Source organism: Eublepharis macularius, chromosome 9 (genome assembly GCF_028583425.1).
Source record: "Eublepharis macularius isolate TG4126 chromosome 9, MPM_Emac_v1.0, whole genome shotgun sequence".
Classification (NCBI taxonomy): Eukaryota; Metazoa; Chordata; class Lepidosauria; order Squamata; family Eublepharidae; genus Eublepharis; species Eublepharis macularius.
The window spans coordinates 41,763,007-41,777,926 of record NC_072798.1 but is presented as its reverse complement, the minus strand read 5'-3'; the positions used below and the strand labels follow the sequence as shown (position 1 = coordinate 41,777,926).

Genomic DNA, 14,920 nt, shown 5'->3' with positions numbered 1-14,920 from the left:
AACCGCTGTGACCTGGGCCTCCATCGATAAGGAGGCATCCAAAACCACACCTGAGCTTCTCACCACCATCACAGGTGCAAGCGGCGCCCCATCAAGTACTGGAAGCTGGATCCCAAGACCTGACATCCCGCAGCCCAGGTGCAGGACCTCCATCTTAGTAGGATTCAATTTCAGTGAGCTCTGCTTTAACCAACCAGTAATGGCCTCTAAGGCCCTGGCCAAATTATCTGGGGTAGCATCTGGCCATCCATCCATCAACAAATACAGTTGGGTGTCATCAGCATGCTGGTGACAACCCAATCCAAAACTCGGCATCAGCTGGCCAAGGGGGTGCATATAGATGTTAAATAACATCAAGGAGAATATCATCCCTTGGGGTACACCACACACCAAAGGGGAACAAGGCAATATCTCCTCCTCAAGCACCACCCTCTGTCCCCAACCATGGAGGAAGGAGATCAGCCACTGTAAAGCTGTCCTGCGGATCCCCACATTGGCAAGATGGTGGGCCAACAGATCATAGTCAACTGTATCAAATGCTGCCATGAGATCTAACAACACTAGCAGCACCAACCTGCCTTGGTTCAGGTGTCTGTGGAGATCATCTGTGAGGGCAACCAGTGCCATCTCCGCTCCATGGCCAGGACAGAAGTCGGACTAGAATGGATCCAAGACAGAGGAGGCCTTCAGGAATACTTGCAGTTGTTCTGCCACCGCCTGTTCAATCACCTTATGCAGAAATGGGAGGTTTGAAACTGAGTGGTAATTGGACGGGTTGGTGGAGTCCAAAGATGGTTTCTTTAGGAAGGGCCAAACTACTGCTTCCTTCAACACTCCAGGAAAAACCCCAGAGCTCAAGGAGAGATTGACAATGGCCTCCAAGGAACCTCACAGCCTGTTAGCGCTGGCTTTCACCAGCCATGACGGGCAAAGGTCCAATGAACAGGCGGTGGGCACCACCCCCCGCAGGACACTGTTGATCTTGTCCTTGGAGAGCAGACTGAAATGATCTGATATAGATCCAGAAAACGGCCAAGGGGCCTCCAGTTCCCTGACTGTGTCAACCGTGGCTGGTAAGGCGTGGCAGAGGGACAAGATTTTGCCCGCAAAATCGCTCTCATAGGTTTCACAGTGAAATGGCTTGGTGTAAATTAGTAAGTCAGTATACTGTGAAATAATAGCAAGCAAACTGCACAAAGGTATTGATAATGGAGGATGGGAACACTTGTGAAATTATTTCCAGAGGAAAACTATGGCACCTCATCATAACCAGCTTCATCATTGTTATAGTTGGTTAGCAACATCACAGCACGATATCTAAACTCAATAAATAAAATAAAAATATGCTTGTAACAGTCCTAAGGATAACCACAAAAGCCCCACAGACTCATCCTTTACTGAAGGCTCTTCTCTGCCTGCTATATGTGAAATATCTATATCCAATAGTCAGCCTTGGACTGTTTTAAAAGCCAGTAAGTTGTTTGATATTTAGAATCAAGATATGCCCATGTACTGAAAAGTTGCACTGGCTGACCATTTGTTTCCAGGTACAATTCAGAGTGCTACTTCTTAAGCCCCGACAGGAGTCTTGAAGAACCACTTCCTCCCATACTGTCTACTTCCTCCCATACTGTCCAGCCCACCTGCTAAGAACCTCCTCCCAAGCTCAGCTCTCTGTTCCCCTGCCTACAGAGGTAAGATAAATGGTGACCAGAGGCAGGGATTTTTCAGAGATGGCACTTTGCCTATGGAATGTCCTTCCTCTTCAGGATCATCTGGCATCTATCTTACTCTCTTGTAGATACTAGACCAAAACATTCCTTTTTACCTGGGATTTTAATTAAGTGATCAATCATTTAGATCGTTTTTACATCTGCTTCTAGCCTAAGAACTGATATACAAGATTTATTTTAAGCTACTCAATGATTTGTTATTTTTATACGCTGAATTTTTAATTCTGGATTTTAATGATTTGTTGACTATTAATGATTTTATGCTACTCTATTTTTTTCTCATGTTTTACTTTATAAGCTGCATCAAGCAGATTTTTTGAAAAGACAGCAGAGGAATTTTTATATAAATAAATAATACTAAAAAAACATACCTGTCCTCAAATATAGTTATCAAAGTTTCAAAATTTATAACAGCATCTGCAGCACGCAAAATGGAGGGCTATCCGCAGCATGATGCCTTAGCATTTATTTACATGAATCTGTGCTAGAGGTAAAATTCATCCATTCCCCATTCAGAAATTTACCCTCTGGGAACTTAGGGAAGGAACTGAACCCTAAAGAATGACAACAGTAGTAATTTATGCTATCAAAATGTATAAGGCATCCCAGGGTCAAAATAACAGTAATTTACCAGGGACAGGTAGCAAGAACTAAGGACTGGACATGGTAAACAGGGACAGTTGGAACCTATGAAGCACTTTAACCATTCTGTATACTTTTGAATAAGGAGAGGGGGCAGCATGGTATAACCCGATACAATCAGATCTCAAGAAACATATTGTCTCACCGCGGCTAGGAATATCATTAGGCAGAGTGTGTTTTCTCCAGCTGAAAGATGGCTTCTCTGTTTTTGCCGTTGTCTTATTCAAATGCGTGTCAAACTGAAGGAGGGTCTTATACTAGAATGAGAAAGCAGTGGAAAGTCAAATTCATTCCAGGCTCTTTTCCACTGGATAACTATATTGAGTAATGATAAAATGAAGACTAATCACCTTGGGCACTTTCCCAATACTTTTCTTAACTTAATCTTGCATCCACTCTTTCTCTACCATATTATCTCTGGTTTTGTTATCCTTGCCAAAAGAAAGTGTACAGACCCTGACGCTCTGTAACATTCTAAAATATCCAGAGGAGTTAGCCATGTCAGTCTGTAGTAGCAAAATCGAAAACAGTCCAGTAGCACCTTTAAGATTAAGCAACTTTACTGTAGCATAAGCTTTCGAGAATCACAGTTCTCTTCGTCAGATGCGTCTGACAATGAGAACTGTGATTCTCGAAAGCTTATGCTACAGTAATGTTGGTTAGTCTTTTTTTAAAAAAACTTTTATTAATAATTTTTTAAAACAACAACAACATTCAACAATTACAAAGTGCGATATTGTCATAAGATTTTCATAACAATATTTTAAGTAATAGGTAAAATCCAGTCCTATTAGAGCTATCTAGTTCCGAAGTAGTTATGCCAATTAGTAAAACCATGTCTATATTAAGCTTAAATACAGAAGTTCAAATTTCTGGATTAATGATATTATAATAAGGTAATTTAGTAACTAAAAATCATTCCTAGAAAGAAAGTCCAAAAAAGGGTACCATTTCTCATAGAAATGTGTTGGTTTAAGAGGGTCTGCAGATGTTTGTATTCTCTCTGTAATTTTTTCCATAGTAAGTTGCTCCCAAACCTTAAGGTACCATGTATCTAAACTTGGAGGAAAATGCGATTTCCATCTTGATGCTATGGCATTATCAGCTGCTGCCAATAGTGAAGATATTAATTCTTTGAAGTTGGTTAGTCTTAAAGGTGCTACTGGACTCTTTCGATTCTAAAATATATTCATCAATTAACGCATGAGGGTTTACTTTTTAATATATGCATTTATTTCTTATGCAGATGTCCTTCTTCTGTAGTATCTTGCTTTCATAGTTTGTCACTATGCACAGTGATATCCCATTTGGAGACTACAAAATGACAGGGACAGGATTAGCCTAGCAAAAGCAGGGATAGTTTATTTTGAAAATAAATATACATACTTGCTATAGACAGAAGAAATCTGTCCAAAAGTTTGGGAGTTTTTTGGTTAAAACATGAGGAATGATTTTTGGAATGCCATACTAATTTAAAATGCTGTGAGTAGTCAGGAAAGGTATTTGTCCCATGACAACATGGACATCATCCAATAGCTGTCACTGACACCAGTAAGTCACCTTCACCGCACCAAAAGACCTGGAACAGCGTTTTCAGGCAGGAACCATAGTTTACTTGCATCTTCAACAGGAGATAGATCTTTTCTGCATGGGCAATTTTTACTGGTTCTGGCCCCATACTACTTCAGGCTTTCTTCCGAATTCCGTATGCTTAACTCCCAGATGCAGTGTTTTCATGGGTTCTCTGAATTTTCTGTGTGCACTTATTCCTAATGTTTTTCTTGATGCACTTTTGAGTTGGCTTTTTCATTCATGCAGAATTTTCTTTCATTTTTTCCTCCTCCGCCAACACTGCACACACACCATGTTGTGTTTCCTTTTGCTTTCATTTTTTTTTGGTTTTCTTTTCCACTGCTAACAATTGAGTGATAGGCACTTCCAGTTGTCATAATGTCATAATGTAATAACATGATTGAGCATATGCAAAAATTGTTTTAAAGGTGTGGTGGTGGTGTAATGGCACCAGTGATGCCAACAGTGACGTCAATGATGACATCCACACACTTCACCACATAATTTTTTTTTTTATTTCATGGCAATGTGGGCAAAAAAAGACAGCACCCACGTCAGGATTAAAAGTGGCATGCAAAAAGATAGGTGGCCAAAATGAATCTGAAAATGAGCCTTGAAAAGCAAGCATCCAAAAAGAGAGAAGCAAGTTGCCCATGCAGAAAAGGCCATACAATTACTGTTACAACAAATTCTCCTCGCAACACAAACACTCCATCAGACAATGCTGCTTGGCCGATCCACTAACCACACGACCCCCTTGGCAAAGAACAGGATTGACAGAGGATACTTTCTTTGTTTACTGCTTCACCTTTGTCTCTTGTTTTCTTGCCGCATTTTAGCATTGACATTTTCTGCATCTCATATATTAATTTAAGTGCCATCCCCCACCCTTCTCTGACATGTCTCATCATGGAACAACTTCCTTATGACTGTGCTTACTTCATTGTCATCCACAGATGTATACATAAGGGTTAAATTGACATCAATATCCCCTGATTCATCCAGGATTACACGATCCAGTATACCTGCAGGAAAAGAGAGACGGTCACTGATCTTTTTTCCTGAAAATAACATTCAGTAATAAGGATAAAATAATGAGGAAAGGCACAGTTTCTTGGGGGCTACCTTCCATACCACCTTCTATTAAATATAATAATAACTGCACTTATATTCTGCTCTTCTAGACAGACTAGTGCCCCACTCAGAGTGGTGAACAAAGTCAGTGTATTATTATCCCCATGATATAGCTGGGAAGATGGGACTGAGAGGAGTGACTTACCTAGCGCCACCTGCTGAGTTCATGGTGGTAGTGGAATTCAAACCAGCAGCTTGATGATTCTCATCCCAACCATTTAACCCCTATGCTACAACATGTGAAGATATATCATATTTTATTTACTTATTCTCCCTTGAAACGAGGCCCAAAGCAGTTTACATTAAAATCCACAGTAAATATATATTAAAAAGACTAAAAAATATATCAACAAAACTGAGAGAGGTCCCACAACCAATAAAACAGTGTAATCCCAGTGACTGGGACAACCCAAAGGTAAACAACCAGGTGGCAATTCCAATACTACATCATGGCTAGTTAAAGGCCTGCTGGAACAGTTTTGCCTTGCATGCCCTGTGGAACCTAGAAAGGTCCCACAGGTCACACATGTCATCAGAAAGAGCATTCTACCACGAGGAGGCCACCACAAAGAAAGCCCTCAACCTGGCAGAAGAGACACAAACCACTCGGGGGCCAGGCACTACAAGTAAGCCGCAAGTTGAAGAGCGCAGACATCGTGGGGGATAATATCAGGAGAGGTGGTCCTTCAGGTATGATGGTCCCAGATCTTTTAGCATCCTGACCAATCAAGAATACATACAAAGCTCCAGCTTTGCCTTTTGCTTGAGGTGGGGGTAGGATGGGGGGCAGGATTGCAAGATCTTCCAAGACTGAATCTGTTGATTCTCCTGGACTTTTTAACTGCTTTTGATACCATTGACAATGGCATTCTTCTGGACTGCCTTTCTGCAGTGGTTTCAGTCCTACTTCGAGGGCAAGTTTCAGAATGTAGTATAAGGATTGCTGTTTGGGTCCTTGGGCTCTGGCCTACAAGGTCCAGCAAAGTTCCATCTTGTCCCTCAAGCTTTTCAACATTTACATGAAGCCACTGAGAGAGGTAGTCTGAAGATTTGCTCTAAGTTGCTACCAACATGCAAATGACACTCATCTTTACTATGTGCTTCCAGCTGATCCCAGGGAGGCTGTGGAAATTGAACTAATGCCTAGAGAGGCAGTTTTGGTCTGGATGAGAGCTAACAAGCTGAAACTTAATCCTGACAAAAGAGAGGTGCTACTCCTAGGGGAATTGACCCAGGAATTGTGATGTTCCTGTTCTGGAAAGGTTTGTACTCCCCCTAAGGGAGCAGATTATAGCTTGGGGGTGCTGCTGGACCTGGACCTCCTGCTGAATAAACAGGAGGCAGCTGGTGAGCCAGCTGCAGCCCATCCTAGGTGGAAAAGTTCTTGCCACGATGGTGCATTCCCTGGTAACATCTAGATTACTCTACTGCACAGTGGTCTCTGTGGGGCTGCCCTTGAAGAGTGTCCAAAAGCTACAGTTGGTACAAAATGCTCTAGTCAGAACATTGACTGGAGTGGGTCATAGGGACCATATAACTCTAGTCTTGTTTCTCTTACACAGGCTCCTGATTTGGTTCTGGACCCAATTTAAGGTACAGGCATTGGCCTTAAAAGCCCTATACAGAGCGAGCCCAGCTTACCTTAAAGATCACCTACTTCCACAGGTGACTGCTCTGGTCATCTTCAGAGGCCCTGCTTCAAGTGTCCCTGCCATCTGGGGCTACATGGGTGGCAACCAGAGAATGGGTCTTCTCAGTTGCAGCACCAAAGCTCTGGAACTCCCTTCCCTGGGAGATATGTCTGTCTCCCTCTATCATTGTCTCCTGCCAGTCGATGGAAGACTTTTGTGTTTTGTTTGGCTCTCTCATTAAGTCTTACTGCTACTCCTCTGTTTGTGTGCTTATATGGTCATATATTTTATTTAATTGTTTTAAAATAGTTAATATATTTTATCTGCATTTTAGACATGGTTTTGATTGTTGGATGCAAATGCAGCATACAATTTTCTAAAATAAATAAATATTTTAAGGATAATCCATATTTTAATATTCTGTAAATTTGAATGTTTTGCTTTAATGAGATGAAAAGCCTTTAGAGAGTTAAATTTCAATTGGTAATAGGAAAGAACCAGATTTGATTACCTGGAAAAGTGACATTCCGGAAGTGCTGAATGAAATCTGCTGCAGAAAAGTCTATTTGTGTGAGAAGAAGTTTCTTTAAGGTATGTCCAAAGAGCAAGACTGCATCCACATAACCAACAAGGAAGTAATCATCCAGCTGCAAGAAATGGGGAAAGGAAATAATTCACAGAAGACAGAGAGTTTGCATTTCTTTCAGTGAGCCTCTTGAAGGCTGTGTGAAACTCTTGCTTCCACAAAAGACAGCAGAATATTGCCCCTGATATTGTTCCCTGCTGGAGGGCAATTAGAAATTGTAAATAAAACAGGCTCTTAAGAAAGTAGATGTCCATCATCTGCACGCTTGAGAAGAACAGTTTGTGGCTAGTCAGCTGTGCCTCCCAAGAATGTAAATTCTAAGATCCATCCGCAAGCTATATTCAATTGAATTGCATCGTCTAAATCAGCGTAATGTGTGGGCTTTGAATGAAACATATTGCTGGTGCAAAATGGTTGAGCAGAAAGATACATTGTGACTCTTGCTGCCTATGAATGTGAAATTACCTCCCAACACACCAGTGGCCATTTGAAAAATCCCTAGAGAATGAAACAAAATGAAAAATCAGTTTCTTTCATTGCAGAAAATCACAGAGACCATATTTTAAACCTCACTCAAGGAAGAAATGGAGAATCGGAGATGTAGATCAGTGAGAAAATCCAGAGAAGGGAAAAGACTGTTCTCCTCTGCCAGCCCGCACTTCCCTAACTGTTTCTGCTACATTTTCTCTCCCTTCCACTAACTCACCCCCAACCATTCTCCCCTGCTGACACTTTCCTTCCCTCTCACCTGCCTGATCTGGCTTTCCCTCAACTTCCTCACCCGCTGTGCAGTCTACCTACCTGCTTACCTGTCCACTCTTCCCTCTTCCACCCTCCCTTGCTGATTTCCCACTCACATTTTGAATCGCCATTTGCCGTAATCTCAATGGCATCGGTTTTGTGCCCGTGCATTTTACACTTTAACAACAGAGTTGATTCAAAGTTCTGCATTTGATTTTATACTTCTTATCAGGCACTGTTTCAGTAGTAGGTTTTGTGGGCTCTGAAATCCACATCATGTCTTTTTTCCCCTTAACCCTCCCCCTTCAAAATGCCAGTCCTCCATTTGTCCAACGTGTCCACGTGACAATGGTATGGGTGTGTAGTGGCTGTAACGTTGCATTGCATTAAAAAAAATAAAACCTGGGAAGCGACGGCGGAGGAGCACAACAGCGGGATATTTTTATATTGGTGCCCGCCTACCCCCCCACACACACCAAGCACCTTCAGCCCACCTAGTGAAGCACCGAACGGTGCTTCACTGTGCAAGTTTGCAGGTGCAGTGGCACCTGCCTGCCCCTGCCCCATATTTAAGAAAGAAAATTTGCTCAGCAGAGATCCTGAAGAAGGATGGCAACAAAACAGAAATAGTGAGGGGATACTAGATATTAAAGAAATCAGTGTGCACATGTAGCAAAATAACACTGAAATGGTTGTTGTGAGTTTTCCGGGCTGTATTGCCGTGGTCTTGGCATTGTAGTTCCTGACGTTTCGCCAGCAGCTGTGGCTGGCATCTTCAGAGGTGTAGCACCAAAAGACAGAGATCTCTCAGTGTCACAGTGAGACTGTGACACTGAGAGATCTCTGTCTTTTGGTGCTACACCTCTGAAGATGCCAGCCACAGCTGCTGAGACTGTGACACTGAGAGATCTCTGTCTTTTGGTGCTACACCTCTGAAGATGCCAGCCACAGCTGCTGAGACTGTGACACTGAGAGATCTCTGTCTTTTGGTGCTACACCTCTGAAGATGCCAGCCACAGCTGCTGAGACTGTGACACTGAGAGATCTCTGTCTTTTGGTGCTACACCTCTGAAGATGCCAGCCACAGCTGCTGGCGAAACGTCAGGAACTACAATGCCAAGACCACGGCAATACAGCCCGGAAAACCCACAACAACCATCGTTCTCCGGCCGTGAAAGCCTTCGACAATAACACTGAAATGTTACTGCCACTTTAAAATCACCAAAATAAAGGATGTGGAAGGTGGGTGCGGTTAAACCAGCTGTGACCAATCAAAAACCGAGAAGAATGGAGGGGGGAGAGGAAACAAAAGTGTACACACTGAGATCACATGACTAGCTCGGAAGTGTAAAACGCAGACAAACATGGAAAGCGGAACAAGTACTGAAAATGAGGAAAAGACTGAACATGAAATTACCCCGTCTTCCCTTCACACGTCAACTCATCCCTGCAGTCCCATCAGCACAGTGAAAACGGGAAGAAGCAGGCATGTAAAGGAAGCAAGATGAAGCTTCCTTTTCTCACCTGCTCCTTGTAACCCAGTATACCCGCAGGAAAATAGGGACTGCTGCTGATAATTTTTCCTGAAAATAATATTCAGTAAGGTTAAATAAGGCACAGTTTCAAGGGGGCTACCTTCTATACTGTATGTATGTGTTATGAGCCATCAAGTCATCTCTGACCTATGGCAACCCTATGAATTAAAGACCTCCAAAACGTCCTATCAGTAACGGACTTCGTCAGATCCTGCAAGAACCTTCTATACTACGTTCTATTAAAGATATGACGGTACATCATATTTATCTTTTAAGCATTCTTACCAATGGGGCGGGACAGGATTGCAAGATCTTCCAAGATTGACCCTGTTGATTTTCCCGGACCTTTCAGCAGTTTCTTATACCATTTTATTTATTTATTTATTTATTTATTTATTTATTTATTTATTTATTTATTTATTTATTTATTTATTTATATTCAAATTATATTCCGCCCTCCCCACCTCAGCAGGCTCAGGGCGGATTACAACAAAGTTTAAAATCACATTTCACAATTTATACCATTTAAAAACATAAAACACCTTAAATACCATAGATTAAAATACATACATACATACATACATATATATATATATATATATATATATATATATATATATAAATGTAGACACAGCGGCACATAATCTGGACGACCACTTTTTTAGCTATCTCCAGAGCATTTTGGCAGGGAAATATGTGAGAGATGGAAGGTGTCACTGGAAGGGAGGGCATATGCTATACTCCCCTGGCTAGGGGGCACCGCCTCACATCAACCATATGCCTGGCGGAACAGCTCCGTCTTACAGGCCTGGCGAAAAGCTAACAAATCTCTCCGGGCCCTGGTCTCATTGGACAGAGTGTTCCACCAGGCTGGGACCAGGATAGAAAAAGCCCTGGTCGATGCCAGGTGGGCCTCCCTAAGGCCAGGGATCTTTAATAGATGTTTATCGCTCAAGCGAAGAGTCCTCTGGGGTTCATATGGGGAGAGGCAGTCCCGCAGATACGCCGGTCCCAGTCTGCATAGGGCTTTATAGATTAGTACCAAAACCTTGAACCTGATTCAGTACTCCACCAGCAACCAGTGCAGCTGGCGCAATACCAGTGTTATATGCACACATATCAGCGTTCCGGTGATGACCCGCACCACCGTATTCTGCACCAGCTGTAACCGCCAGATCAGGTTCAGGGGAAGCCCAGCGTAGAGTGTGTTACAGTAGTCCAGCCTAGATGTGACCATTGCTTGGACCACAGTAGTCAAGTTGCGAGACAAAAGATAAGGGGCAAGCTGCCTGGTCTGTCAAAGGTAACAAAAAGAAGACCTGACAACCACAGTAATCTGATCCTCCATTGTCAAGATGGGATTGAGGATCACCCCCAGGCTCCTAACTCTCAGAGCTAGTGTAAGCACTGCCCCATCGAGTGTAGGAAGCCAGGGTCCCAAATCCACATTTCCACGACTCAAGTACAGGATCTCCATCTTCACAGCATTTAATTTCAGCCGACTTTGCCTCAACCATCCAGCCACAGCTTCAAAAGCACACTCCAGAACAACTGGGACCAATCCAGGCCATCTGTCCAACAACAAATACAGCTGGGTGTCATCCACATACCAAGCATACCATTAATAATGGTATGCTTGTGGCTACTGCTGCCATATATTCATGGGACATTTTTGTTTGCTACAGCAACACAATATGCCCCCTACATTCTTTTTTTCTTTTTGCTAGTACCTTTATACACACACACATTTAAAAAAAAAATCAGATTTTTTTTTGAAACCTAAAGTTTTCCCTGGATTTTTAGAAATCTATATCCTAATTCTGGCTGGCGCTGTTGAATGGATTTTCCCACCCCTGTCTGTATAGGTACCACCTATGGCTATTAGATATAAGGCTATGAAGTAGGCCTTCCTGCCACCAAATCATGTTAAATCTAACTTTATGATTGGTTTGGGTGAAAAGAATCCCTGTTGTGCAGCATGTCAGTTGGAATGTGGAAGAGTTTCCTTGCAGGCAGGACACGCATGCTGTCTTGTAAAGCATGCTAAAGTGGATTAAGGACACGCAGAGAATCAGAATGTGTCCCAGTCAGAACCTGGGGGGGCAGTAGTTGGGGGAGAGCATTTGGGGGGTGGAGAACAGCAGGAAGAAGAGTGCAGCACTACTGACCAATGTGCTGCTTCTCCACTAGAAATTGTCCCTATCCCAACCCATATGCTGCTGGCTGCTAGTGGCCCTCTACAAATGTCAAATATTATTTAAAAATACTGCTAAAGATTATGCCAGGTGGAAAATTTTGGAGCACCCATTATTCCATGGACAAAGTCTGAAGTGACAGTTCGATTTTGACAGTTGAAAGGTGAGTGGCAGCAAGAGAAAAAGCTGAGAAGAATCAGCGGGGTTGTGGCATTTTAGTTACCTCAGAAATATATTTAGTAACTGCTTTAAATGGAGACATGACAACACCAGTATACTTAGAGCACAGACTGGCATTACACACAGATTTTATTTCTATTTTGTGTCCTTTGGGTGTAACTCTGTTAATTTAAAGGCAGTGCTTTACTTATAAAATTAAATTTTAATTTGTTTAACCATTCAGTAGCTGGACCTTATAATTTATTGGGAAATCTGTCACTCTCACACCTAATCAGCTATACTATGGCTAAGTAAGTGAGGGGCCTGGGGGTTGTTAAAGCGAAGTTGATCCCACCACATCCAGTTAGACCAGTTGAATGTGTGCATGTATGTGTGTAGACACACACGTTACCAGTGGCATAGATTGCATCGTATTACAAAGATGTGGGTTTGCCACAGAACTTTTCTTTTGCTTCCATTTCATATAGGTCCACCTTGTGGAACAAGTACAATCTTAAATTACTGTTGTATCTGTGGCAACGTTGTTAGAACACTGTAGATATGAGTGAAGGAATAACTATAAAATATTACCAAGTGGACATCTTTGGGATCCACAGAAGCCAAGCTACTGTTCAGTGGTGCCAATGTCAGGACAAGGACGTTTCGCATAGAAAAGGATGAAGAGCTATTTTCAAAGTACTTATTACTGTGAAGAAAAGCACAAATGCTCCACAGGTTAGTGAAGATAAAGGGCAACAGAAAGTTATACAGCCTAGAGAGAGTGATGCTTTCCTAACTGCTGATTAGCAGGTATATTCGTACGATCAGAATTTGTCCTTCTTGTTTTCATATTGTGGTTCTCTTCTCACTGGATTACTTTGCTTTCTAGACCTCACATCTTTCTTATGGTAACAATGGTAGTTAGCTAATAAAAAATGTAACACTGCAATGGCAAGGATGGAATATATGAATTGCTGAGATGATGCCTGAGACAGCGAAGCCCTCAGAGAGCAATAATTTGGACATGGTGACAGTCTTGCCACCGATAGCTATCTGAAATAGTATAGTTTACCACCTGATACTTTACCAGTTGATACTTCGGATTGTAGAAGCCTTAACCTGTTCATGATACTGTCAACTTGCAAGTTTGTTGTAAAGATTACTTCAAAATATATCTGAAACTTTTTGAGATCTACATAAATATTACTGTAATCTGACCTCAGACATCGGTCTACACATCACTTTTTCTCATAAAGATCTTCAAAAATCTTTGTAAGCAGAACCTGTGTGAATTAATGGTCCTATGTGACCTACTGGTGCAAACAACAGAACAATATGCAATTCAAAAGTCTCCTCCAACTAGAGGTCCCTAATTCTGCCATTCCATTACATATTAAGATGGCATTTTGTTGATAATGAAATCTCGGCTAAATAGCAAAAGACTTAGGAAAACCTAATGTACATGAAATCATATAATGTGGAGCATGTATGCTCATTGCTCATTTCCCAAAATATTAAAAAAGGATTACGAGGATCATGAGAAGGACATAAAAACATACCAGTGTATGTATTCTACATGCAATGTGTGCATTCTACAAATCTCATTTTCATTTTTGCTATAAATTCAAAATCCTGGCCCTGATGGCCACAAACATAGATGTGGAAGTGTGTGACAGTATCTCAGGAACCAATAAGGTAGAACTGAGGTAAGCAGGGGTGAAACTTCAATGACCTGCATTGCTCTCTGTCTGTCTCCATATCTTGAAGTGAAATCAATTACTAAAAAGCAAATTGGCTTGATTTGCATCATTTATTTAGGCAGCGCCGGATCTAGGGTTGCCCGCGCCCAGGGGAACCCTAGGCTGACCACCTCACGCACGCACAGCGCGTGTGTGCTCCTCGCGCTGCGTGATGACATCACTTCGGTGACATCATCACGCAGGGCGGAACGGCGGAGACAGCGTGCGGGGCTGGGAAGCTGCCCGCACCATTCGCCTCCCCGCAGGTGAATGGCGCGGGTGGCCTCGCAGCCCCGCACGCTGCCTTTCGCCTGCCCCGCAGGACAGGGGGCAGCCGGCTTGCCACGCACCCCCTGCCCTGCAGGGCAGGCAAAAGGCAGCGTGGCCACCCGCGCCATTCGCCTGCCCCGCAATACAGGGGGAGGCCGGCCGCCCCCTGTCCTGCAGGGCAGGCGAATGGCGCGGGCGGCCCCGCACCCCCCGCGCTGCCTTTTGCCTGCCCTGCAGGACAGGGAGTGCGCGGCAAGCTGGCTGCCCCCTGTCCTACGGGGCAGGTGAAAGGCAGCGCGGGGGGCTGCCAGGTGCGGGGGCTGCTGCCTGCACCCGCTGGCAGCTACTCCCGGCGCCCCCTCCCTGGTGGTGCCGGGGGCAGACTACCCCCCTGCCCCCCCTCAATCCGGCCCTGTATTTAGGTCACAGAATTAATCTTTTTTTTTTTGGTACAGAATTTTGGTTGTCTTGCCATAGCATTTTAACATGGGTTTAAAAATTTTAAAAATATGCCTAGCTCCAGATACAGTTACTGGTAGAAACATAGCAGGGATATGAGTTCCTTTTTTTACAATTTCAATTTATTTCCATTTTGTTTTACCTGTGAAGATCTATCAGGATAATAACTATGTCCTCATCCACATCTCCATTCTTTAACTCTTCTTGGATGTCTGCTAGTGTGCCACATATGATGATCACTGAAATTTAGAACAGCAAATAATGCATTAAAGCAGTGGAAAAGGCATTTGCGATCACACACAAAAATCTAGCAGCAAGTATAGCTCAAGATTGCAAGCCAGATCACATCACTTGCATGTACACAGAGATACAAAAATGCACCCCTCTGTGGCAGCAGAAACAAGTGGAGTGAGAATGGGATAGAACTGGGTCTGCATACACCTATTTTCACTCCACTTGCTCCTGCTGCCCCCACCCCCGCTCCTCTTATGTTCAAAACTGCAGCACAAAAGTGATTGTTCCAG

At 43.0% G+C, this 14,920-nt stretch overlaps 1 protein-coding gene across 1 annotated transcript in view; it reads right to left on the bottom strand.

The window, feature by feature from the left end:
* Positions 1-14,920, bottom strand: part of GUCY2C (guanylate cyclase 2C) — a 146,791-nt gene that overhangs the window by 91,604 nt on the left and 40,267 nt on the right. The window contains exons 6-10 of the mRNA XM_054989132.1: positions 14,539-14,635; positions 12,520-12,634; positions 7,224-7,359; positions 4,887-4,972; positions 2,521-2,632 (exon numbers count right to left, since the gene is read on the bottom strand). Coding sequence (XP_054845107.1) covers positions 2,521-2,632; positions 4,887-4,972; positions 7,224-7,359; positions 12,520-12,634; positions 14,539-14,635 — 546 coding nt within the window. The remainder of the gene's footprint in view (positions 1-2,520; positions 2,633-4,886; positions 4,973-7,223; positions 7,360-12,519; positions 12,635-14,538; positions 14,636-14,920) is intronic.